The following is a 24221-nucleotide window of genomic DNA, read 5'->3' on the forward strand; positions in this document are numbered from 1 at the left end:
GTGCTGAAAAGACGTCTCTGAGGTTAGGCACTAAAATCCAAAATTATGGACATTATTTATTTTTCAATTTATTCTCTTACTGTAACTCCAAATTCAAGAGTATGGGAAAGGGAAAGAGAGAGAGAGAGAAATCTCTGTAATTCAATCATGCTACAGCAATTTTTTGGCTCCCAAATAGTGAATTTAGTGAAATATTTCAATTCTATTGATTGAGTTATAAGTTTGTATATAAAATTCTCCCGGCTCTCATTAATCTTCCTAGATCTCTAGGTTTGGAGGCCCTGGAGTCAGGCAGACCTGACAATCTTTCTCCACCACTTTCTAGTTTTTGCTCCTTGGTTACACCGCTTATGAAGCTTCAGTTACCTCATCTGCAAAATGGGAATCATGACACTTAGATAACATGGTGATTGTTTGAGTCAAGAAAGGTGCCTAGCACATAATTGGAACTTGGTGATTATGAGTTTTTATTGTCTTTCTTTCCATTCCCCCTTTGTCTTAAAGTTTTTATTTTCACAGTCCGAAGCTTCAAAGGGCATGTGAAGTGTATGTATTCTGGAAGGGTTGACATGCAAATAGGCTGGGAATATGTTCTATCTAGGCCCTAGAGTCAAAAGCAGAGCCTGGCACAGTTTTTACTGGAAGTCTGTGTTACTGAAAGAGGGTGGGCCTTTGTACGATAAAGGTTCAGAGGCACGGACAGTCCACTACCTGCAGAAGCAGGTCATTGCTTTTCACTTGAGAAGTCTGAAGATCATCCAAGAAGCGGCAGTCAGAAGGTCTTCTCATTCCATGGGCTCTCTTGGGAGGAGTTGAGATAGGGTGCTCACAAAGTTGACCCTCAACCCTCTGTGAAGTAAATGGCAAAATGAAGGTTCCAGCTTTCGTTTACTCTGCCGGGTTGCGATTAGGTGTTCCTTTGTGGAAAAGTTCTTTAATAACTTACTTTATCACAAGTTCCTTGAGCAATTCATCTATTTTAGCATGAATTGCTAAACTAGGGCACATCCTAGGTGACCCACCAGGTCTGGCTGGGACCAAGGCCAGGCACAGGTGCCCGGAGGGCCCGAGGTCAACACTCCTCCCCCAGTTCCCTCAGCACCGGCGCATGCACGCGTACCTAGCGCTCGCCATCTCGGCCTGTTGGGATTTGCTTGATAACGCGCCCAGTGCCGCAGGGCTCCTTTGCATGAGGGCACCGCTGCTACCCAGGGAGGCTGGGCCAAGGAGGCCGGGTCGTGCAGGCAGGCGCCGAGAAGGTCTCCCTGAGGCAGGTCCGGCAGCCTGGGCGCAGACACAGCGGCTCCGCCAGGCCCATTAATAACCCGGAGGGCGCTGCGATTCGACAGCGCGGTTGCCGCAGGCCCTGCTTCCTGGGGCCGGCTGGCCTCTTACCCCGAGTTTGAGTCGAGGGACACTGGGCGTCCACAGCCTGGACTGGAAGGTGGGGGTCTCCTTGAGCGCTGGTAACTCGAACACCGAGGGACACTGGGCGTCCACAGCCTGGACTGGAAGGTGGGGGTCCCCTTGAGCGCTGGTAACTCTCGAACACGGCGGAAAGAGACCGCTTTACATCAACGCTCAGTTTGTAAGACAAGATCTCATTTGGCCTGGGTATCAACTGCCTGCGCAGGAGTTGGGGCCCTCTATTGAACCATTATCCTGATCATAAAAGACCCATAACCACCCCCGCCTCCTTTCCCCACCATCATCGTTAAATTTGCTATTCGTTTCCTTTCGGTTTTTTGGGAAGAGCTGGCAGCAAGCATAGCCAGTGAACAGCCCCTTTTTCCTCGCCCATTCCCACCTGTCCCCCACCTGGCTGGAGTGCCTAGCGTGGGCGCTGCGGGGACATTCGAGGAGAACCTCCAGCGCTCCCTGGGTGATCGGTGTTTGGGGCGCTCTCCGGCGCTGGGGGTGTGGGTCCAGAGGAATAGGAATGGTGCTTCGTGACAGATGGGTCACCCACCTGCCCTGATGATTTTTAAAGTCTCTCCTATAACTATAAAAAGAGGTCAACCAAATATATCCAGGCGGCCAATGTAGAATGTCTCCCGAGATATCAGATTGATCAAATGATGGGCTTTCTTTGTCGGGCTTTCTTCATAGTACAACGATAAACGGGTTTCGAAACACTCAGCAGAGAACCCTCGGGAACTGGGGCGAGGGTGAGAGGGCCTAGAGACGGAAGGGAAGAGGGAGAGAGAGAGACTGGGAGAAGCTGCGAGCCGTTGGTTTTGCGGAGACAACTACGACGCCATCCCCACTCAGCTATGAGGCTTTTTGGGGCGCCTGGGGTTCTGACCCAATACCAAGAGGATTTAGATGCGGTGAATTACGAGAGAGTAGTTCGGGTTCACCTCTTCCCCTACTCCCAATGGCCTCGGATCCCTCACCGTGTCACCTCCCTAACAGGTGGCTTATCTGGGCGGGGATGCTATATCCTCAGGGGTTTACCCAAGGACGAGCCACCAGAGCTACGGGTTAACCTCTGCCTTCCCTCCCTGCTGCGTGTCTCCGGCAGGTTGTGACATGTGCGCGGACAACCGCAACGGAGAGTGCCCAATGCATGGGCCACTGCACTCACTGCGCCGGCTCGTGGGCACAAGCAGCGCAGCAGCCGCCGCGCCCCCTCCAGAGCTGCCCGAGTGGCTGCGGGACCTGCCGCGGGAGGTGTGCCTGTGTACCAGCACCGTGCCGGGCCTGGCCTACGGGATTTGTGCAGCACAGAGGATCCAGCAGGGCACCTGGATTGGGCCCTTCCAGGGTGTACTCCTGCCCCCGGAGAAAGTGCAGGCCGGCGCCGTCAGGAATACGCAGCATCTCTGGGAGGTAAGTCACCCGCTGCCCAGCACCTTGCCACCCAGCCAGAGCTTTGGCCAGTAACGAGTCTGGCTCCTGGAGGGTGGTGACTTCTGTGAGAGCCTCCCTTGTTTCCTAGAGAGTTATAGTGGTGAATAAATTTCTCTGGTCATGTAAATACCTGGTGTCCGTAGCATCTGCTGTAAGGAGGTACAGAGCCTGGTCTGACACAACAGCAAGCCAGGCAGAAAGACTGGGCCTACAGATTTCTGAAGGTAGAATCACTTTAATGAGCCTCTATTCCAGCTGGGATGGATTTGATCTTTGATCTCCCAGGGTCTTGAGAAAAAGAGAAACCAGATGAGGAGAGGGAACAGAAGAGGTTGGACATTGGGGGTGTGAGCTAAGTGAATTTCGTGTCCCATTCTAAGCTCTTCCAACATGTTTTTGCACATTGGTCAAGAAGGAACATAAGTATAAATAGGAAAGAGTCAGGCTCATTTTGTCAGTTAAAAACAATTCTGTAAACACTGAATCTGAGAGACTGCAACATATTTCATAACTTTCAAGGTGCCCGAAGTGAGCAAATTATACATAGTATTGTGAATCAGAAATCACAAATTCTGGTTCTTCTCTGACAAAGTACAATGATGCAATCTTTAAGAAGATAGAAAATCAAAACAGGTAAACTGCGAACACTTTGGAATAACCTAATCGATGACAGTACTTCAATGGCACAATCTTACCTGACACTATTACTTAAAAATCAACAAGCTATTTGAAAATGTTAACATGAGATTTCTCCCAAAACTTCAAGGTTGATTATTGAGGTCTGTTCCTGAAAAGACCGACCCTTAGCTAGTAGGTAATACTCCCACTAATTAACTACCTCCTACTTGTGGAGTTATTTATGAGATACAAGATTCTAGAAGTCTTATCCTTCAGGGCAATATGTGAATCTGACTGAGGCTGGGCAATATAATGGAGTGGGAATAGTCAGAAAAGAAAGCTTCCGTAATGCTAGCAACCAAGTTAGCATAGACCTTAGGGCTTCATTAATGGGTTATTTCTGCAGCAGTTTGCCTCTCATACTTCACTCAGTGGCCCATGAAGATAATTTTCAATGTGAGCTGCCTCATATTCAGTAACTAAAACTCATGTGACTCAATAACCCACTCATATTTTTGTGGAGCACTCAATCTAGCCAGCAATATGTTAGGTCTTGGAGATTGTGTTGTTTTGTGAAAAACAGACCTACTCTCCAGAACCCTTATATGACTATTGGCAATGGGGTGCTGAAGCCTGTGTCTGCACAGCCTCCTTTGATGGAGGAGGAGCTAAGTGTAAGAGCTCATAGCCTAGCAGCCCAAGGTGCCCACAGGGTGGATATGGGCTACATACCTTACAGTTATCTGCCAGTACCCTGCATCCAGGCTCCCAACTTCCATTTCACTCCTAAACTATTGTTGGAAAACAATTATACATTTTCAGTCTTGAGGGAAAGGATTCTTGAATGAGGAAAAAAGTTGGGCATATTTATTTTACCAAATAGTGCTTTAAAAAAAAAACAACAGAAAATTTTACAGGAAAACAAGACAGGGGAAAATAGCTTGGTACACAGTCAGGTTCGAAGTTAAAGTTTTTGGATAGAAAAATATGACAAGTGAGAAATAATCAAGAGTCTGGTTTTGAAATATTTCCTAGTTGTTTTTTATTTCTAACTAATTATTTATAATCTCCAATGCGGTTTAAAGTTTGTAAAACACTTCCAGGCACTTTTCTTGTTCTAGTGGTATCATTAGGAGCTCTTAATATCATATATTTAAAGGTCTGCCAATACTTTTCTGAGGAAATCAGAAAGCAATTGTTCAGTAGTACAGATTTGCTCCATTTGAAACTGTTAAAACCTAACACTATTGCCCACTGATGCCTCGGGGTTAGAGTGCCAGGGGACAAAGCCATAAATATGAAAAAAAATCATTTGTTTATTTATTTATTTTTCTAAATGGCTTTGGACGATTGGGGTGTTGGCAGGATACCACTACACATATAGAATGTGAATGATATACATTAATACTGAAAACCGGAGCCTTTATTTTACACATTTACTTATACTTGATGAAGTTAAAATTCTGTCGTAATTACTTTTTGTTGTCGTTGATACTTCAGTAGACATAAAGTGAGTTTTACCTGTTTGGGTGTATGTTGGAGGTGGTGGTACATAGAGTTGGTTCTGTGTTCTAAAAATGAGTTGCTGGATGTATGCTTGAATGATGTACAGGTTCCTTTTCCTAATTCAGGACAGTCTATTTGTTTTTATCATCTGTAAGAACAGTTAGAATAATACACGTTTAGGAGATCGAAGGGATGTTAAAATACAACTGTGCAAAAATGTATCAGTCTCCTGGGAGATAATATAAAATATGACTGAGTGGGACCAGGTAACTTAGTACTGATGTCTATTTGTAAGATAAAACACTTACTTTAATCAGTTTCAGATTTTTATTACTATAATTATTTTTAAGATATGAAGTATGAGTTTATTTTCAAGCATTATGATTTAGTTTTATGAAATGTGACTATTTGAATTAAGTTGTATTTAAAATAGAAGATTCTAAATGTTGGATTGTTTCTTAAATTTTAGTGTTTCTTTTTAAACCTAAATTCTATTGTGAAAAAATTTTAATCATATTTATATTAGAAGGAATCAGTAATTGGAATACATTGTAGGTCTATAGGAAACTTTTGGCAATAATTATTTAATGACTCATGTAGAAATTATCCATTTTTAAAACACTCTTTTAGATATCTTCCAGATTATCAGATTGACATAAAGCAGATCTTTAAAAAATTAAAAGCAGTTGAACATGACTATTTCATTTTAAAAGTCAACTGCAATCGTTTCTCTTCTTATCATTTTTTTCAAGTCACTTGCTGATGAAGAAACGTCTTTATATTTAGAGTTCAATACTCGGGTCCTGATGGATCTTACCAGGGTTACTTATCTTTATTTCAGTACAATAAATGGATTGCTAATCTTTTCCTGTCACAGTTTCCAAGTAGATGATGGATTTTTGTTTCAGTTTACAGTTCATTGTTTTTAGTATGGTTGTACTTTATTATACACATGAAGGCTTATTACAAAAAAAAAATCAGATTCACCGTAGTTACTCCTTTTGTTTAACAATTAAAAGCTCTATTTTTTTTTTGTAGAAAAATGACTTTTTAATATTTAACATCCATCAGCTATGGAGAGCTTGTTTGATTGGTTTGTAAGTGTACTATCATCTTTTAGTTAATATTTTCTTTGCATATAATCCTGGTTCTTAAAAACACAGCAATTTAAAGAAAGTTAAATATTATTCGATATGTTTTGACTCTTTTGGGTGTTTATGGGAAGTTTTACAAGTTTTTCTTTCTTTTTTATTTTTAGCAATAAGTGAAGGTAATCTTTTTTTGTAGTTTAGGCGATCCACAAGCTAAAAGCCAAATTATTAGACTTTGTTTTGGCCCACTTATTTTATAATCAGGATTTTAATATGTTTTACAAAAAATAATAAATTCAGATAGTTTAAAACAAAAACATTACAGGGTGGATTAAATAATCACTAGCCTTGCATAAATACATTCATTCCAGCAAGACTTGGATGCATGATATATTTCCAGCTCTTTGGACATAATGGGAAAAATTTTTCTGAATGTTTTGCAAAGAAAACATAGTCTTTCTCAGCAATTAGGTCTTGTTGATGAGAGCGAGATAATTTTATCCTAATGTGTTTTCTAATAAAGAAGTGAAAAGACACATTCGATTCCAACATTTATGAAAACATTATCTCAATTATTAATGTGCTCTTTTCTCTTGAGATAAATTAATCTAGTTGCATATGGTTTCCTCTTTCTGCTTAACATCAGAATTTAATATGACTGGACTCAAGGAATGTACACAGTGTATACTTAAAATTCTACTGGAATAAAATACGGAAGTCTAAAATAAAGTCGCAGTTTAAGATAGGCTAGGATTACTCAGGCCTTTCAACTCAAAGTCTGATTTGACAAGAAATTTTAGCAACAATGACAAAATAAATTACACTTATTTTCACCTTAGAAAAATTATTCTGTGATTTGAAATAATGTAGTGACTTGTTAGGATTATAGTCAAGGTACTAGAAAGGGATTTAATTTTACATAATCTGTCTTCTTTTTGCCTGAGTAAGTTTGAGTGTCTCATTTTCATCGGCACTATGTGGGAACTTTCATTATTTTTCTTCAGAAAATCAAGGGGGATAACATAATATGGTCCTTTTTGTGGTTTGATTTTGTGCCATACTATTTTAGGTTTAATAAAAGTTTTGCTTTTAAGCAAATGGTCTATTTTTCATCATTACCATTTAGCTTAGGTCAAAAGACATTAATGAAAACAAATATTAAAAATATATTACATGTTGCTAAATGTTTATATTTCAAAACCATCATAAGTAATTGGTGCTAGAAGGAAATGAATTGATTTTCTATTTTAAATGTATTATGTATGTTTCTATAAATGGTACAGTTCCATTTATAATACTGTATCCAATTGTATATATTTAGAAGCAAAATTACTTAAAATGAATTATTTTAAATTAAAATAATTTTTAAATTAAATTAAAATAATTTAAAAATTGTTTTAGTGATAGTACTATAACTATATACTCCATATTTTTCTTTATAGACTTTGGCTTATTTTGGCTTCATTCATCAAAACACCAGGGGTTAGGATTATGTGGTTGTCACAGTAACATTGAAGTAAAAATTGTGTTTCTTAGTAATTTATCATTTAATTTACTAGACCGATTGTCAGCTTGGTTTTAACTATGTCGATTTCATGAAATCCAAATAATTTCTCCTGAAAAATAAACCATAGTGATGTTACTATTACGTTTTAAATTATGCAGGATAACAGCTGGTGTATCTCTTTGGCTTTGCCTCATTTGATTTGAAGATGTCTTTTATAGTGGTGCCCATTTGACAGAGTGTGAGCATTTTGTAGTTTTACATAAACTGTAAAACCATCTGCCACTTCTTGGAATGGTTTCCAGCTTTGTGTTAAAAAATCAAAACTTAGTACTTAAAGTTGGCTTTGAAAAGGTCCATTTAAAGTCCTGGTCCTTTTGGCTTATGTATCCCTCTGTACAGTGCCACCTTGGTTTTCTAAGTCCAAAAATGACCCTGCTTAAAAAAAATTTTAATAGCCATTTGGATATTCTTATGTTAGTGAGGTTTAATCTAAATATGCATGTGACACTCTAGTGTGTTAGTTGTAAATACTTTATAAAGAGTGATGTGTTCTGTATTTGCAGAACTATTTTTTCATTAGTTCAGTGGATATATTGTTTACAGAGTTCTTTCATTGATAGCATTTGTCCATGGAAAGAAAATAATCCAAAATATTTCTTGGTTTATAACTGCATGTTTTCTTACATCATATAAATTTTCTCTTTTTTCACACTGACTTAAAAGTGGTGTGAAAAAATTCAAATCAGAACCTCAGAGGTTCCTGGACAGATGAAATCTACCCGGCTCCCACCCAATTACTGCACGACAGCAAGTGATCTGACGAAAATGTGACGATGGTAGCGCTGGGCCTGAGAAACCTGCAGGGAAGCCTTTTCATTTTACTGTGTCAATTAAGGCAGTTTTAATTATTTGAGTAAATCTATTATGTTACCCAGAAATCACTTATAGTTGTAATATAATATGATGGCTTTTAAAATTTGAATGTGAAAACTATCATTTAGCTGAGAATTTATGTCCACAATATCAAAATCCTCTCTTCTCAGAGGATGGATGGGATATGTTTGTACTGTGGGAAAAACGTTTTGCCATTTTGAAGAATGTCACGCACAGAACAGCTTTGAGACTGTCTCACGCTCTCTTTTTCTTTCTTTTTTCGAATCCTATATACTCCAAGATTTCATGAAATGAGACATTCCTTGTGTATTTACACAAGAAATACAGACTCTGGTATAACTACTTAGCATAAAGGCCGGAGAAACCAGAGCAGAATATGCTTTTCCTTGTAAGCATTTGCCACCTCACTCAGATAAGTTACAGAATTCCATTATCCAAATTGTTACACATGTGTGACAGAGGTTGACCTTTCGTCATGTCAATCCTTTTTGTGTAGGCCCCAGGCTCCAGCCTAATGGCTCAAACCCTGATTTACTCACTGTAATAAGGGCAGGAGGTCGAGCAATTGTCAGGCTGCCTGTTCGTACTCTTCTTGGAGCCTGGTTGAAGGCTGTTAACACAAAGCTTTTCAAAGTGAATTTACAACCAGCACCACTGACAGAGGCCAATCAGTGCACCATAAATGTCAGGTTAGTGAGATTGAGCAGTAAGTAAAGTACTGACAGCACACTATTGGCTGGAATCAATTGGCCAAGGTTTAACTGAGAAGAGCAATCTACGTGTGGCGAACTTAGGGAAAGAGCTAAGTGTAGCCTTGGTTTCCATGTGGAGTCCGTAGATTTACCTGTTAGTCGAGCGTAAGGGACGTCACCCATTTGCTTTAGTACATCCAGAATCATTCGCGTTGATGTGCTTCACAATCTGGGAGCTGAAAGTGGCCGAGCCTGCCGACTCTGAGGCTTGGTGGTAAAAAAAAAATGGCCCAGCATTAGACAGGAAAGAGAGAAAAACTATTACAATATGGGGATTGTCAGTACTAGGGACACATCAGTACATTACATTTCAGTGCAAGGTAATTTGTTCAAATTCCAAAACTAAAACAGGGATTTATGTGAAGGCACAGACATAAATAAACCCATTCTTTTGCTCTTCTTGAGGCTTAGCAGTACGAAACTTTCATGAAAGTCACTAATGAGTGATTATGGGTCGAGGGTCTGAATATCCATGAGATGTGGTTTCCCCACCAGACGGAATGTTTTTATCATTTTGTGTAATGACAGCCTGGACAACAATTCATTTAGCTCTGAAGGCATCAGCATTAAAATGGAGGAATCCATTAAGATGCTGTATGCAAGGATTTATAAATTAGGCAATTTCCTTGATTATTGCAATCATTTACAGAATTGATTGTTCCAGTGTGGTATAGACAGATTTCAGCAACAATCATTGACAACAAGCACATTCTCTGATATGTATAGCTACTGGTCACTTAACCAGGTCACTATTCCTCATCCCCCCTGCTGTTCTTGGTCTCAAGGTCAGGCAGATTTTCAAAGATGCTTTATAATTATGATGTTTCACTTGTCTTCAGAGGAGACTCCCCTAGACTGTGAAGGTAGGTGCAGGTTGCTCTAAAGGTTATAGCATTGTTTTTAATCTTAATTTTGAAGGAGGGTATTGATGATCCTGTTATACTTCAGTTCAGTAGCACAGATTTTGAGATGATGCCAACTTCAAAGGAAATAATTTTTGCAAATTGCAGCTGTAAATATTCGTTTGATTGAAGATTTAAAAGTCAATAATGTGTTTTATTTGTTGGTCCTTAGAGTTCTAATTATCTAATAGATATATCTTAGAGCCACTGGATTTTAGGTCAATTAATTCTGGAAGCCATAATAAAGACATTGTTACAAGTATGAAATGCTCAAAATACTGCAGATTTTCCTATACAAGAACACATACAAGTTCACTTGGTGCTTAATCACTAACCACAAACCACAAAGTTGCCTTTATTCCTGAAATATCAGAGATAGACATGCAAAATGTGTCTGCAGAGCTGTATCCAATGAAAGCTAGCCATGCGGTTTATGCTTAGTACAAAATGACTGACTTTAGACATTTATTTTTAATCATTATTTTGTTTTTAATCACAATTTTCCTTTTTTTGAGCTCTCACACAAGCTAGAGCTTGAAATAATAACACTTTAAAAAATTGTTTAACACTGTTGAGAAGGCCAGAACTTTTTCATTTGTCCTGATTTGCATACATAATAGTTTGATCTCGAGGTAGTTCTTTGGTTAAAAGGGGAAATGTTATGTTTCAGGAAATCTTGTGGCTTGGTGGCACCTTGAATTTTTATTTGGCGGTGGTTACCTAATAAGTAAGAAGTTCATTTTCATTTTTAATTAGTTGTAAAATTCACTGCTTAAAAATTCAGTGAAAAGACAATATTTTCACTTCTCTTGATATTATCTCCTCATTTTTATTTAGAACATTTCACAGTATTTCTGGTTTCTGTTAAGATTTGAAAGCCATGCAACTAGATCTCTTTTAGGTGAACTATGAATGAGGCACTCAGTATTATAGATGTTTTTGCCAGTGTCCTCGTACATTTATGTAATAAACCAAAATCTGCATACGATTGTGAAATAATGATATGCGATTAAGCCCATTTTATTAAAATGAACAGTGTTTTTTATTCTCTGTGATCCTTTTAAATTAAAGCTGCCTCAGATAATGAAGTGTCTTCTATAGAAATGTTCAGTGTAATCTAATTTAGTAGAAACTTCTTAAGTGTTTTTAAATTGGAATCAAATTAAATGTAATCAAATCATGTTTTCAGGGTCTTGTAAAGCACTAAGACCTAAGTGTTGTTAGCATGCTTGGGAATATTAATGTTTATCACAAAAGTAACGTTACTACATTCTCAGATATTCATGCAAACTCCAAAATGGTAGATAACCCATAAATAAATTTTAGATTAGAGTACAATGCTTTCAGAACCTGTTGTGTTTGTCCCAAACTAATATTAAAATTCATTTGTGATGTAAAAAAATGCACAAATAGTTCCTGGTGGAGAGAGTCCCGAAACATATTGGGCTACTGAGGAAGACACTTAATTTCAATTTATTGCAATTAATTGCAATTTGAAATTTGACCTGGGTAATCTATAAGGTGGAAAATCTAATCATTAAGCTTTCAAATGGTGGAAATGAACTTTTCTATTAAAAGTAATTAATGTTCGTCATAAGAAATTCAAACTATATAGAAGTAGAAAGGAGCCGTAACCATTCTCGATGGTTTTTATAACAGTCTTTTAAGAGATGACTAACTGATATAATACGCATTTATTTCTTGAATCACAGTTTTGATAAAAGATACCTGCACTATCTCCTTGATACATTTAAAAATGCAAAACACATTTCTAAAGCAGCACCAGTGGCACTGTTTTCATAGGTTTTCCTGCAAATTTTCAAATTTAGCTCACCCATGAATAGATTTTGTTTTTGTGTCTAGTCCTATTCTCCCTTCTCTGTATCTTTCCTGGTGGGAAATTTCATTAACAGTCTGCAGAGCCTACTGATATTATAGAAACATTCCTAATGATATTTTCACATGTTTTATAGCACATGTCTTTAATAAGACCAGAGCCTTTTAGGGATCTATATGGAGATTTTAATGGTACTTAGAAAGGAAAGAGAAAATTTTTGTTTTCCTTTTTTACACATGAAGGCGTTAGCAAAAAAAAGGATCAAATCCTTTTGGAATGCTTTTCTAAGTGGGCAGACTAATCTATCTAGCTGTATGTGAGACTTCAGTGAAACCCTTGATTTCTTTGTTCCTCTATTTCTCTATGTGTAAAAGAGAGTCATACTGGACTATTATGCAAATTAGGGAGACAATATTTATGACTTTTGTGCACAAAAAAGACTTTCCCTTTTTCAATTGGAATTTTAATAGTAATTTTGAAGTCTCTAGTGGACTCTGCACATAGTTATAAAATCTCGAAAGATTATACACAATAGACTATGATACACAGTTTGGATTTAATCACTTTCTATAAAATCAGGCTTAAATGAAACTTAAAGGCAAATTTATTTAGTACTGTTTATAAGTAAAAATTATGTATTAAAGGGCTACCATATAACGTGGATGTAAAGAATATTGGATGACTTTATTTTCTAAGACTGTTCCTAATGGAGGGCAACAAGGGTAACCACAAATATCAGGCACGTGAAGGACATTTCTTGGATGTACATGATTTCAGTAAGTGAAATCGCTCTTAATCCTCATGACGGAACTGACTTGCACTATACTATGAAAGTGTAAGGGGAATGACTGAGTCATGGAGAGAAAAATTGCACAGAAGCCCTAAACCTGAAGGGATTTTGACCATGGACCTCAAATCAGGGCAATTCATTATGTAGGTTTGACACTGGATATTGAATTCTAAATAGAAGAACATCTCGATGCCTAGCATATTGCGGCTCGCCAGTAAATATTAAATGACAACAAATCAACATAATGGCACATTTGCTACTGTCCATAAAAAGGTGTGTGCAGCTGTGTACGTACCAGTGAATACTGATGTAACAGCACATCCTGCAAATTCCGAATGTGTCAATGTTGACTCCATGAGAAGCAAGAATTCCAAGTGACTCCACAGTTAGAAATTTTTAGATGAAAAAGTAAACATAAATACTAAAACATATCATAAAGAACAAAAATTTAGACTAAAATTAATATTCTTCCTAATATATGTTTATTTTATAGTAATCACTTCTATTATGGTATCTGAAGCTTTTACTTAGATGGTCATCTAAGCAGGGATGATATCCAAAATAGTTGACAAACAATTCAGCTTAGACCTTGCCCCATAAACCTGGATACCTGCAGTCGTATCTGTGCTCCACAGGCAACACATCAGCTCCAAATCTAGGATAGCTAGTCGAGCTTTAGCAAAGCTATTAAACAAATAAACAGTAAGAATAATAATCTATCATGGGCATAAAGTTTTGAGAGATGAAAAGCTTCTGGACATTGCACAACAATGTGAATATACTTAACACTACTAAACTTTTAAAATGGTTAAAATGGTAAATTTTATGTTGTATTATTTTATCACAATTAAAATAATAATTTACATTTTCAGTCATTTTTCCTCTAGCTCAGTAATTCTTTAACACACAGGTGCAGGTAGCTGAGCAAAATTCAATCTGGGCACCTGCCCCTAAAAGATTCTGATTCGTAGTCCTGCGTTGGGGCCCAGGAATCTATTAACAAATGCCCCTTGTGGTCCTGGAACTACATTTTAAGAAACAAAATGCCAGTCTCCACCTTTCTCCACCTTATTCCTGTGGTTGTTGGTTTCCCTTCCTGCTGCTTTCCTTGTCTTGGCTACTCTTGAGCTCACTTGGCCTTTCTTCTGCTTCAGTTCCACACCTGGTCTAGTCTTGTTCCTGTGTTAATTCTAGTCTCAATCATGCTTTCATTCCTTGTCTAATCTTAATCTCTGCCCATTTCCAGTCTGTTCCCTTACTACCTGCCCTTCAGATAGATAGACTGATAGATAGATAGATAGATAGATAGATAGATAGATAGATGATAGATAGATACATTAAAGAACTGCTAACAGCAAAATCGACTCCCGTTACTTTCACTTTTTCTGTATTTCAGAAGTTTATCTGGCCAGGTATAAGGAATCAGCCAAAAAGGCAGAAAGCTTTACACTGTGTGTAAACTCCAGTTTGTAATTAGCCACTGGGTAGTCAAGGTGTGCTTCAGGAGGAGGTGGCCTACAGCAAGGCATTTGGTCTTCACAGGGCCTGAATTCTAGCTCTCACTGGGTCTGAGTTATGTGACTGCGAGCAGACAGCTTAACTCCCTCAGTTCTTAGGAGCACTACATCCAACTACACAGCCCTTTCCATTTCTCCTGCCAGCCCCTTCTGTGTAGTCCTATATCATATAGAGAGGCCATATGCTCCTTGCATGACATTTGCGGTTTGCAGTCTGTAAAGTTTCCATGCGCCAACTTTATCTGCAAGTTTGCTGATCTTTTTCTGTTTTCCTCCTCGGCTTCTCATTTCTTCCGTGGACAGAGGTAATCTGTGAGCATGAAGCCTATTGTCTGATTTTACCTTCTCACTCTCAGACAGCTCACCTGCTCTTACTGTTTCAGTTGCTCCCAGCAAGGGATGGCTCTCAGACTCCATTTCCTGCACTGATCTCTCTTAAATCCTGTATCCTCAGTTGTCTCTATTTGGCTATCCTGACTTTGTTTCAAATTGAATTCACTAACTACTCCCACCCTACATCTCCTCAAATAGGTGTCTCTTTATCCTTAACTTACAGTGCTCTCATAGGCCTCTTTGGTCTCTAAGCCCAACATTTTAGAGTTACTGTAATGGCTTTTTAAAATACGTTTATCCTGGCAACTAACAGAGAGTCTAGCAAATAAAAGGCACTAAATAAACACTGTTGATCTGATAGCAATTATAAGAACTAACACAATTAGGCTAAGACTATGTGCCAGGCACTCTGCTAAGAACTTTACAGGGATTATCTTAATTCATCTTCAGAATAACCCACCGAAGTGAAGACTACTGTTGTCATTTTTCAGATAAAGAAACTTTTCAGATGAAGACACGAAGAAGATAAGTAACTTGCCCAAGGTGGTAATGTAGTAAAGGTAGGAGTTCCACAGAGGTGCTATGGGCTGCAGAGTCTTTGCTTTTAACCATTTTGTTGCTATGCTGCCTTTCCCCTCCCACTATCAGACCACGGCTCCCATTATGTCACAGGCCTCCCGTCTCTGCCAAAGACTTCTCATGCAGTTGACCCTGGCCTCTGGACCTGGATGTGAGCTCTCCTTCCTTGGTGGATGCTGCTTTGGTTTCTCAAACACAGCCCAACCAGAGCTTCACAGAGGCCCATAGCTTAGGCCCTTGACATGATTAGTCTACCTTGTGTTCTAGGACCAGGCTCCATACTTATTATCCCAGAAAGTTTAGACTCTCCAGCATTCAAAGAAGCACATTCATTGAGAAGCTGCTGTGCATGAGGCACTGTGCAGGTCACAGAGATGGGCAAGACCAATTCTGCCCTCAAGGACTGTAGAGTAGTAGGACCATGAATGATTCTAGTCGAAAACAGTGTGCAGAAGGGCTTTTAGAGGAGGTGCACAATAGGAAGAGGCGACTTCCCGCTGGGAAGATCAGGGAAAGAGAAGGAATCTGACCCGAGGACATAAATGATTGATACAGGGAGTCGGAGATTGGGAGGAAAGATGCTCTTGGCAAGATCAGCCCCGCATTAGTGGAGCATCACACCCTTCCAAGTCCAGCTTCAGGCCTATCTGCTCCTTCACTCTGAGTGAACTGCTTTCTGCTCTTTTCCAATGTCTTGCTAATTTCCAGTGCTGTGATTTAGCCCAAGCTGTTGCTATACACAAAAGTCTCTTCCTTCTTATTCTGGTCAACCTGTATCTTTTACTTTTTTAGAGTTACATCTCCCAAGAATTTGTGGTGGACCAATCCCAGGTTTCCATCACCCTTTTCCGCATGCTCTTTCCTTCCACCATCCCCCTGACAGTTGTGGAAGTTTTGGTTTATCACCTGATATTGCATCCTCGGCTAGTTGGGTCAGCTCATATTTGGAACATACTTAGACTAAAAAATTATTCATTGTTTATTTATAATTCAATCGTGAGTGGGTATCCTGTATTTTTATTGGCTAAATTTGCCAATCCTAGTAAGGAGACAGGTGAGGAAAAACCAGATGGAAAAAGAAATGAACCTTGCGACTGTCAGGGAGGTCAGTGTGCTGAAAGCCAGGTGAGTTCAGACGAGCGTGGTAGGAGATGAGGTCAGAGGTAGCTGGGCTCAGACAAATTAGACTATGGGAGAAACTTTGCCTTTATTGTGAACGAAGTAGACAACGAGTGAGAAGTAGCACAAATTGATCACTGTGGGTGCTGTGTGGGAGCAGTCTGTGATGGGGCAAGGGTGGGTGCTGTTAAGAGGAACTCGGAGGATAGGATGTGCTGGAGAAATAAATTAGGAGTTGTGAGCCTATACCTGTTATTTAAATCCATAGGACGTTTTGAGGTCAGCTGGGGGTGTTTAGGTAGGCAGAGCTTTGACTAGAGGAGGTCTAAGGTGTCTCCAGTTCTATAAACCTTCGTGAACTGGATCAAATGTGGATTAAGGACCATGTAGTTAGGCACAGTTTGAATGCCTCATCTTGTTTTCCTCTTCTACAAGTAACGTGAACCGTCCTCACTGTTGCCTGTATGATTGACATGCCAGTGAGGCAGTATCATGTTGCTACTCCTAAATGTGTTGGAATCTGTGAACCACGAGGTCATTATATGTTCCAGTTGGGGTCTATGCTGGAATCCTTCCCCAGAGAGTGGGGTGCTCAATCCCACTCACCTAAGTCTTCTACTGAAAAAAATCTTGTTTATCTCCTCTACTCAGGCTGGGACTTCTCGCTTGTTCTCTTGCATTTTTCTCAGTGGTTCTTCTACAGTCTTTCTTTATTTTTTTTTTTTAAGGTTACAAAGGTTCAACATATTAACGAAAGGATATTTGGATAATGCAGAAAATATTTTAAAAAGAAAAATGAGCTACAGCAAGTCATTCTTATCGCACTCAGTATTTTCTTTTAATATATAGATGAAAACATACTGTTTGCCTCTTATAAAATTATAAGCATTTTCCCCATATTGAAGATCCTTTGAGTATATAGCCAATAAAAATCATTGGCTATATACTATAAAAATGTATCGGCTATTTACTTTTAATATGGTTGAATCTAATTGTTGAATATTTGTGTTAATCTTCCTTTCCTCCCTCCCGCCTTCTCTTCTTACTTTGAAAATATTACTGATCATTTGATATTCTCAGTGTATTGGATCACACCTGCCAAAATACCTGCAGGAAAAACCACACAGAGAAACTTCCTTTATACCAACAACAAGAATACTAGAAACAACAGCAAACATTTGTCCATCACTTTCTAATTTGTAAGAGATTTTGTTGCTGCAGCCTTTCAAATGCAGGCAGGACTCTGTTCCACTTGGTGCTAGTGAAATGGGGAAGCTGGATCCGGGAGGCTGCCTGCTCTTCCTCAGAAGACCTGGAGCTGGCTCTTTTGACCTGTATGCTCCAGGGGAGCTTTCCATCTGTCCAAATGTTAGCCTGGAACTAAACGCCTCCACACAGTGATGAAATCTCTAACAAATGTAGTGACAACACTGAACATAAGGCCTTAATTTTTTTTCCAATTGCTCGCATTTACAGGTAATTCAATTTGAATTAAAAGTCACCTCCATGAGAATGACTCATGCACTTGTTATTGTGAGCTTCGTTTTCTAAAATGTACAAAACAGAGAGAAATTGGTTTGTAAACTGTGCACAGCCAAGGTAATCTTGAACTGGCTTCCAACTGAGAAAGTCGTTTCATATCTTTGCACATCTCGTATTCTAGGTCTGGAGTTCTACAAGAAAACGGAAATGTCTTTAAAAAGCACCTTTGGCTCTTTGGGGGAATAAATATGCAAATCAAACTTAATCATGTAGCAAAGTGAGACAAAAATTTTCCTCTGTTCCAGGACCTTTTGTTTCAGGCCAGCCGAAACCCTTTTCCGAGTGCAGACCTCCAGGCCTAGAGGGGCAAGTAGCTTAGGGTTGCAGGTTGTGATGAAAGTGAAGAAACTGTTTGCAGTGCAACTCACTTTTACGCTGTATAAAAGACTGGAGAGAAACGGTAAGGAAATACCCAGAAAACAACCATATAAATAGATAATTGCTGAAATATTTGGATAATTTTGAGAATAAATGTAGGCTAACATTTTTGGACAGTGAAATCAGCTTTTCATAATAACTCTGTCTCCCAGCCAGTAATTTCCTTGTTCTCCCTAATTTACTTCACTTCTCTGGAGCTGGCAAATTCCTGTGTTCCGTACCTCACACAAACTAGCTTCCCAGCTACCACGTTCTGTAGTGAGACTCTTGTCTTGACCCTGGCTTTTAGGCACAACTGGTTCTCGCCACCCAGCCAGGGAGCTCGGGAGCCCTAAAAGGGCCTTGGGCTTTCCAATGACGTTCCCCTGAGGCCTCCAGAGATGCCCAGTATCCCAACAGTTGCTTTAATTTTAGACCCACGTCCAGAGTGACTCTAGAGTTTTGCAACTTTGAACAGTCTTAGGGCTTAGACCGGGGGAGAGCAATAAGTATACCCAGGCAGTCTCTGCTTCGAGGCTATGGCTAAAGTGGCCACAGCCAAGGAGGGGCTACCCTAGAAGGCAGTGGGTCATTCGAGGTGTCTTTGGTTTTGGAAATTTTTTCCTGGCCAAGGGAGAGGAGCAGCAGTGACTTCTACTTCTGAAAACTCTGTTTAGTGGCCTGGCATGATGGAAATTTTCATGTTTTTGACTTTGGATGGCAGCAAGTTTGAGCCTAGAAAGTTTAAAATGAGTACTTTAAGGACACATTAAAAAGGACTAGATAACTAGGAAGAAATAATGTGGGTTTCATTTCGGTGTTCCATCACCTTTCCTGTTTGGCTAGAGTCGCCAACGGATTTTTCTCAGTCACTCTGCTGACATAAGATCTCTAATGATAGAAGTTCTATTTAAATCTTGCTGATGTTGCCAGAGTATGAATTTCGTTCATAGCAACTGTGGAGCATGTTGCATAGGGATGAATGTAAAGTCCTGGCAGCATTTGCTTTGCATGCATGGTGACTATCAAACAGAACTGGACCAGAAATTGTGGAGATGTGTAAAGTATTAACAGAGGCGGCCCCAGTTCTGGAGGTGTTTACAGTGTGACTGAGGAGAGCCATTCATCCAGTCATCCAACATATATTTGATAAGCTTCTCCTATATGCCAAGCACTGTACAAGGTCGTTGGAGGATAGTGTTATGCTAGAAAGACATAGTCTCTGCCTGGGAGAAGCTTACAATCTATAAGAAGGATATCGAGTATCTGAGAAAGATATTTAAATAAAACAAGACAAGGTGAGTATGATAGAGTACCTGATTATGAAAATCCAGAGGGATAACTGAAGAATGAATGAGGGATCAGTGGGGAGGAGAGTCATCTAAGCCTCTATAGGAGGGTGTGCACTCAAGTTTTTCAGGGATGAGTGTGTATGGAATAGTAACCAAGAGGAGAGATGGAATTTAGAATGAGAAGAATAGTGAGAGCAAAAACCCAAAGGTGGAGTAAGCAAGTCATTTTTGTTCAAAATGTTGACTCAGTCCATGGGTCTCTCTCAGTGGGGTGATAGTAAGAAATGAGGCTGAAGAACCAGGGAGGCACATCAGTGAGCTTCATGAAAACCAATTAGAGACTTGAGCACTGAGGTGTGAATTGGAAACTACAGCATAATCTTTGAGAGGATGACTTGAAGAGGGCAGGTGTGAATTGGAAACTACAGCATAATCTTTGAGAGGATGACTTGAAGAGGGCAGGTTGCAGATGAAGAGGACATGGGTTTGACTCAACAGATAATAATTCAGCTGGTATAACTGTAGGTAATGGAGGTCTCACTGACATCTGAGATCGTCCCTTCATTCAAACTGAAAAAGATTATGATAAAGCAAAGGACATCTCTGAATCCCAGAGAATTTCAATGAGTAAAGCACAGTTTATCTTATACATGAGTTGTCGGTCAGAGTGCACAGCACTTTTTTAGGGCGCTTAAATGTTGTAATGTCTTAGGTTTGGTATGAAACTCCAAGTAACGTGTAATTAGATGGATGAAGGAAAAGGGAAACACATAGGGACATATGGTGCTTGAAAGGGGAATAGGAACCTTTTTAAGGTAGATTACAAGTTTGCAGTAGAAAGAGTTTTCTTTTCTTCTGATGGTGATTGTGGTAGGGTCACACACAATTTTATGATCTTCTGTTGGAACAAAGAAGGATATCTTATGCTTTGCAATAAATTCATTTTGTTAGAGTTGGGATCTAATTGTTTCTGCCCTTATACAATCCTTCAACAAACAGCACTGAGCTATGCCAAAGGAGAGGAAAAAAACAAAGAGGGGTCTCCAACTCCTGGGGGTGGCCTGTTAGGAACCTGGCCGCACAGCAGGAGGTGAGTGGCACGAGAGCGAGTGAAGTTTCATCTGTATTTGCAGCCACTCCCCAGCGCCACCATCACCGCCTCATCTCCACCTCAGATCATCAGGCATTAGATTCTCAGAGGAGCACCGGTTCCTAGTTCCAGAAAGGTTGGGGACTGCTGAAAAACCCAGCTATCTAGGCATACAGAGTAGGAAGGAAGATTCTTCAGGGTGTTCATATGACACTTGAAGAAAAATTTAGGTAATATACTGAGTGGCTAATGTGTAGTGGGTAGCATTAACTGTTATTATTTCCAACACACCAAGAAACAAAAAAAGAGAAGATAACCTAAAACCTAAACTAATCTCCAGACTAACAAGAACACTAAGGAATGCCAATTTTTAAGTGAGTCGAGATTAGGGTAGGGAAAAGCAAGATGAGAGAGTTCAAAAAAAAAATGAAGGAATGAGAACAAAATGGGTGATAAAGGTTGGGAGTTGAGAAGAAGACATGGGCAAAAGGATGATAGCATATGAGAAGATGAAGAAAGAACTGTGAGAGGAGAGAGGCACTGAGAGCAGCTGGAGCAGCTGGAGCTCTGGTGCACTTTACAGGCAGGGTTTACAGTCCTGCCACCTTCAGGGCCACCATGCTGCTTCCTCAGCTGCAGCATCTCTCCTTTGCTACAGTGACCAGAAGCTTCTGCCGGTGATACCTAGCCCTGCCCCCTCTTGGAATTAGAGGAATGCATCTGTTTGTGGGCTGGAGATTAGAGTTTTGGACTGGGGGACTGCAAGGGAAGCTGTCTTTTTGGGTGGCCTTTCGAGGCATTCTTCAGACCTTAAGCTGATATTTCTAAACTTCCTTCTCTGATAATCTATAATTTTCTGTTTTTAGAACTACATCGTCAGCCGTGTCAGAGAGACCCTTCTCAGATGATTCATCTATTTAAGACTAACAGTAATATCTCTTGTTTGAAAATTAAGCAACAGAAAGGAATTCAAGGGGCAAGCTAAGTAAAGAGATTTAAATTAAAACAAAACTATGGTTATACTACCAAGCTAAGTCAGCTCAGTTTTATTCCAGAGCTTTATAGAATGTTAAAAATTACATTTTTTAATTTGAAAATTTTAAGTTGAGTTAAATGTTATTTAAAAAGAAGTCCCCCCCTCCCATTTCTTCTACAATGTCAATACACATTAGTTATCTTATAAAGAGTTATTGGTTAGTTTTGAATATCTTTCATTTTATTAAAGGGATTTGTTTATTCTCAATTCACCTTGTTCCAAAAAAAGACTTAAAGTGGCTCTTAGAAAGTCTTAGTTTGGAGACGGATAAATGTTTTGAGAAGATGAAATTGGAAAATTCTAAATAGAAACAAATATGCATTGTTTAAAATTCCAGATATTGTTTTGATGCTGGAATGTGTTATGTCCAAATAGTATTGTCTTGACATGGTTACCCAGTCCAGTTCTCCAGGTGTTCTGTTATTTGTAGAATGGATGTGATGTTACCATGATGTGATATTTTGCTTCATACAGTGGACAGAGTGATATGTGTAGAGTCGAGAAGCCACAGTCTCAGTCTGTGGCAGTGTAACTGACTAGTAGTGCCATTCTGGATTTGTTAAATTGTTTTTTTCTTATTCAACAAGTAATTGGTGTTTATTACGAAAACAAATTCAGAAATTACAGAAATAAATTAAAAATTTTTGTAGCTCACTACCCAGAGATAAACTCTAAAATTTTAAATGACGTTTTTCTAAAAAATTACGTATATGTATATGTATGTATCATGCTGAAAATTTTTTTTGCTTAAAATTATTACCTAGATGTGTCCTAGTATCATTAATATTCTTTGTAATCATTCTTTTTAATATATTGTCCATCAAATGAATGAGTCAGAATTTACTTAAGTGTTTGTTTCATTATTGTTAGACATTTAGTATCTATGTTGTTTGTAGCTTTTCATTATTTTAGTGAACATATTTAGACATGTTAATCATTTGGAGCCATAATTTTGACTACTATATATTGGGAATTATTCTCTCTTATCGAGTTATAGTAATAATGAATAAAGTAATATATGATAAACAGTAGGTGCTTATTAAATATGGACTCCATTTTTTATTACATTTTAGCTTAATATGGCTGTGTTAAGAATCTGTGAGTCGATGTTTATAAATATTAATTCACTGATGTTTTGAAAATGATAATTTTAAAATGTGAAATTCTTTATGTAAGAGAGAAGATTCTGGAAAGTTGCCTTAGGTCCAGTTTTACAAACTGAATATCTTTAAACCACTAGGGCAAGGGTTTCCAAACCACTGGAATATTTTTTTTTCTAACTTTTTATAGAATTTAAAATATATGCAGTAGAGTAAAATAGAGAGAAATAGTATAATAAATCCTCTTGCATCCAGCAAGCATTTTGAATAATTTTTCTTTCATTTTTGTTTCCTCTGTTCTCTCCTGCTTTAAAAAATTTTTATTTTGTATTTCTTTGTTAGACTATTTTAAAGTAAATCTAAGATACTGTAACATTTTATCTACAGATATTTTAGATTAAAAAAACCCACGTAACCACAATATCATCATCATGCTCAGTATATTAACAATGATAATATCTAATTTCCATATCCTTTCATTTCCTCCCAAAGTCTTTTAACAATTGACTTGTTTAAATCACAATCAAAACAAGATCTTCATGTTGCATTTTGTTGAAATATCTCATGTCTTTTTAAATCGATAAGTTTAATAGTTGGGAGTTTTTCTTTTTTTTTTTTTTAAATGAGAATTCTTGACTCTCACCTCTTACCTTCCAGATCAGAATCAGCAAGGATGTAGTCTGATGGTCTGCATTTCATAAAAGCTCAAGTGCTGATTCCGATGGACAGTGTTGAGAACCTCTTTACAAAGAATCATGCCTAAGACACTTTCAGAATGAAACTTTTAGTAGAGGAATAACTTTTTTGAAATATAAATAATCACCCCTGGTTCCTTAGTTTATTTATTTTATAAATGTGAACACTTTATTTATTGGATTTCCCCCAACGGGACTCACTTCTTGTATGGATGATGACTGAGGTGATTTAAGGCTTCTTTCCATGATGGCTTCTTTTTCTCCCAGTGATTATTCTTTGTTATGGGTGTTTTCATTGCTTTCTGTTGAAAACTCTATACTAAGCTTTCTCTGTTTGCTTCATATCTGTAGTTATCTTTCTTTTCTTGGCAAAAATAAATAAATAAATAAAACTGAGACTATGTTGAGAAGTAGGAAGAAATTACCTATAATCTCTCTGCTTAGAAGTATTCACTGTTAGTATTTCATTTTTGTCTTTTCATATGGCACTAAACTTTTTAAAAGACAGAGTCTAAAATCCTATTATGAACATTTCTGTAACTTTCTAACAGAATATATTGTAAATGTTTTTTTCAATGACTCAACATTCTTTGCTATCAGTTTAGTGACTGCCTAGGGTTTCGGCATATGGGCATGCTCTAATTTTGGTATTTGTCTTCTTTAAATTTTTTTCTGGTATGGATAATATTCTATTAGAATCTCTATAGTTTTTTTTTTTTTTTGCCTATGTATGACTTTTCTTGGTTTCATTTCTATATTTCTGAGTTAAAATGTTTATACAGCTTTAATTTTGCCTAATTTGCCTTCAGGA

The 24221-nt window shown here is 38.5% G+C and overlaps 1 protein-coding gene across 2 annotated transcripts in view; it reads left to right on the forward strand.

Annotated features, from left to right (window-relative positions):
- PRDM6 (PR/SET domain 6) overlaps positions 1-24221 on the forward strand; it is a 95091-nt gene that overhangs the window by 7867 nt on the left and 63003 nt on the right. For both annotated transcript variants that reach the window (XM_039848557.1, XM_039848558.1), the window contains exon 3: positions 2525-2832. In XM_039848557.1, the coding sequence (XP_039704491.1) occupies positions 2525-2832 (308 nt within the window). The remainder of the gene's footprint in view (positions 1-2524; positions 2833-24221) is intronic.

The sequence above is a fragment of the Pteropus medius genome, unplaced genomic scaffold (assembly GCF_902729225.1).
Source record: "Pteropus medius unplaced genomic scaffold, Ma_sr-lr_union100, whole genome shotgun sequence".
Taxonomy (NCBI): domain Eukaryota; kingdom Metazoa; phylum Chordata; class Mammalia; order Chiroptera; family Pteropodidae; genus Pteropus; species Pteropus medius.